Genomic DNA, 2,474 nt, shown 5'->3' with positions numbered 1-2,474 from the left:
TTGCAGAGGACATTTCAAACCTAAATGCTCTAATTCCTCTTCTGTGGTAACTGCTATTGTTTGGCAGATTGTAGGCAGATGCCACTGAGATGAACAACCTTCTATGTTTCTTCTTTATCTTAGTCATCAGGGCTTCGTCTATGTTTAAAGTTGTTTACTTTTCTGGTATTCAATCTGTCTGTAATTCTGCCAGAAACTGAACCACTGTCTTACTAAAGAACACAATATTATATTGGGAATATAATATATACTTGTAATGAATTGTAGCTAAATAGAGGCATAGTCTTCAAAATATGGAAGGTCACAGTAATTTGTTAGTCCATATTTTGGACACAATTTAAGTGTTTTTCTTTCAACATTTACTTATTTTACATTTTACTTTTTAATATGAAATTATTTATTGTAATGCATTCACAAATCAAATGTCCCACTGCTAGGTTATTATTTTACTATTTCTGGTAACTCTTTACTAATTTTGTTTTGGGTATTTTAGAAAGATCTGAATAACTGAAGACAGATCCAATGAATGAATCAAATTACTCTGAAGTATCTGAATTTATATTCCTGGGACTATCAACCTACAGACCAACACAGTATTTCCTCTTTGCATTCTCTATAATATCATATGCAATAACATTTCTAGGAAATTTCTCAGTTGTGTTTATAGTGATCTTTGACCCTCATTTACATTCACCCATGTACTTCCTTTTAGCTAACCTTTCATTTGTTGACTTTTGTTTTTCTACCTCAACAGTTCCTAAGTTGATTTCTGATCTGTACTCAGATCACAGTATCATTTCAATCCAGAGCTGTATCTTCCAGATGTTTGTCCTCCATCTCCTGGGGGGATGTGAAATGGTGTTGCTGGTAGCTATGGCTTGGGACAGATATGTGGCCATATGCAAACCTCTCTACTACCTGACCATCATGAACCCACGGATGTGCTTTTTGCTTTTGATTGGTGCCTGGATTATTGGTCTCATTCATTCAGTGGCTCAATTAGCTTTTGTTGTCCATTTGCCTTTTTGTGCTTCTAATGAGATAGATAGTTTTTATTGTGATCTTCCTCGCTTTATCAAATTGGCCTGTATAGACACCTACAGAATGGAGTTCTTGGTTACTGCTGACAGTGGATTGATTTCCCTCAGTACCTTCTTCTTATTGATTATGTCCTACATCTTCATACTGTTTACTGTACGAAAACAGTCCTTGGGCAGTTTGTCCAAGGCCCTCTCAACACTTTCTGCTCACATCTCTGTGGTAATTTTGTTCTTTGGACCATGCATCTTTGTGTACATATGGCCATTCCCCACTGTGCCAGTGGATAAGTTCCTTGCCATTCTGGACTTCATGATTATACCCATCCTGAACCTTGCCATTTACACGCTGAGGAACAAAGACATGAAGGTGGCAATGAGAAGACTGAGTGTTCAGCTTCTGAATAAGAAAAATATCTGCTAAGTTTCTCATAAGCATGCACAACCTGAATACTGTATTATAAACACAAATGTTAAATGACCATCTCTACTTTGATATGATGTATTTTTTTATTCCCACAATTTGATTAATTTATTTTGAGTTGATAATGGTATGGTTATTAGCTATATAATATTACATATTTACTCATTGTTTATTTATATATTATAGATGCACTACTTATTGATTACATATTTATTGGCTATTATGAAGTGCTTATCTTAGACTATTTGAAAAGCACTAGTGGAAATATTAGAAATGTATTATCCAATATTTCCACATCTGAAGAAATTTATCATTGCCTTCAAGACATTTCTTGTACTAGGGCTACATTTAATCAAACTGGCTTCAAACTCAAAATCCCCCTGCATCAGCCTCCTGGACATTGGGATTAAAATGTTCCCCATCACATTTGACTTGCTTTTCGGTTTGTGTTTGTGATGAATGAGTGTGTATTTTGAGACTACATGGTGTGGGTGAGGGCCAGCAAGAATGGGAGACAGATGTAGTCTAGACTCTTGTGGGAAACCTGGAGTGGGAAACATTGAAGAGTCAGAGGTAGGTTAAGAAAGGTAGATTCTAGACTGTACTTTCCAGAAGTACATTTGAAGAGATGAACTTATATAGGAGCTGAGACAAGGGGTGCTGCCTAAAATTCTAGCAGCTCAGAGGAAGGAGAATGTCGTTCAAGAGGGCTTAGAGAAGAAAGAAGAGGAGGACAAGGAGCTTAACCTTGTATGAGTAGAGGAGGAAGGGAAGAAGGAGAGGGACGGAAGGAGAAGGAAGGAGGACAAGCATGGAGACAGTCAGACGTGGAGGTTGAGAAGGAGCATTTCTACAATGAGGATGACAAATGTGCTTTAAGAAATAACTCAGGACATTGATCATTTCTTAAAAGCTACTCAGCGGGAAAGAGGGTATAAGAGAAGGACTTGTGTGAGGGGGTATTGGAAAGAAAGAAAGGGCTGGGCTGTAAAGTGAATAAATACATACATTTT

The 2,474-nt window shown here is 37.0% G+C and overlaps 1 protein-coding gene across 1 annotated transcript; it reads left to right on the top strand.

Annotated features, from left to right (window-relative positions):
* Positions 1-522: 522 nt before the first annotated feature.
* On the top strand, positions 523-1,461 carry Or4f52 (olfactory receptor family 4 subfamily F member 52). The gene has a single exon (NM_001001068.1). The coding sequence runs from the start codon at positions 523-525 to the stop codon at positions 1,459-1,461; it is 939 nt and encodes a 312-aa protein (NP_001001068.1).
* The last annotated feature ends 1,013 nt before the right edge of the window (positions 1,462-2,474 follow it).

The sequence above is a fragment of the Rattus norvegicus genome, chromosome 3 (assembly GCF_021556685.1).
Source record: "Rattus norvegicus strain SHRSP/BbbUtx chromosome 3, alternate assembly SHRSP_T2T, whole genome shotgun sequence".
NCBI classification, from domain to species: Eukaryota; Metazoa; Chordata; class Mammalia; order Rodentia; family Muridae; genus Rattus; species Rattus norvegicus.
This window is presented reverse-complemented; position numbering and strand designations above follow the sequence as displayed.

Bases quoted from the DNA above. Each gene is read 5' to 3' on its own strand.
- Or4f52 (NM_001001068.1), top strand. From the start codon at position 523: ATGAATGAATCAAATTACTCTGAAGTATCTGAATTTATATTCCTGGGA.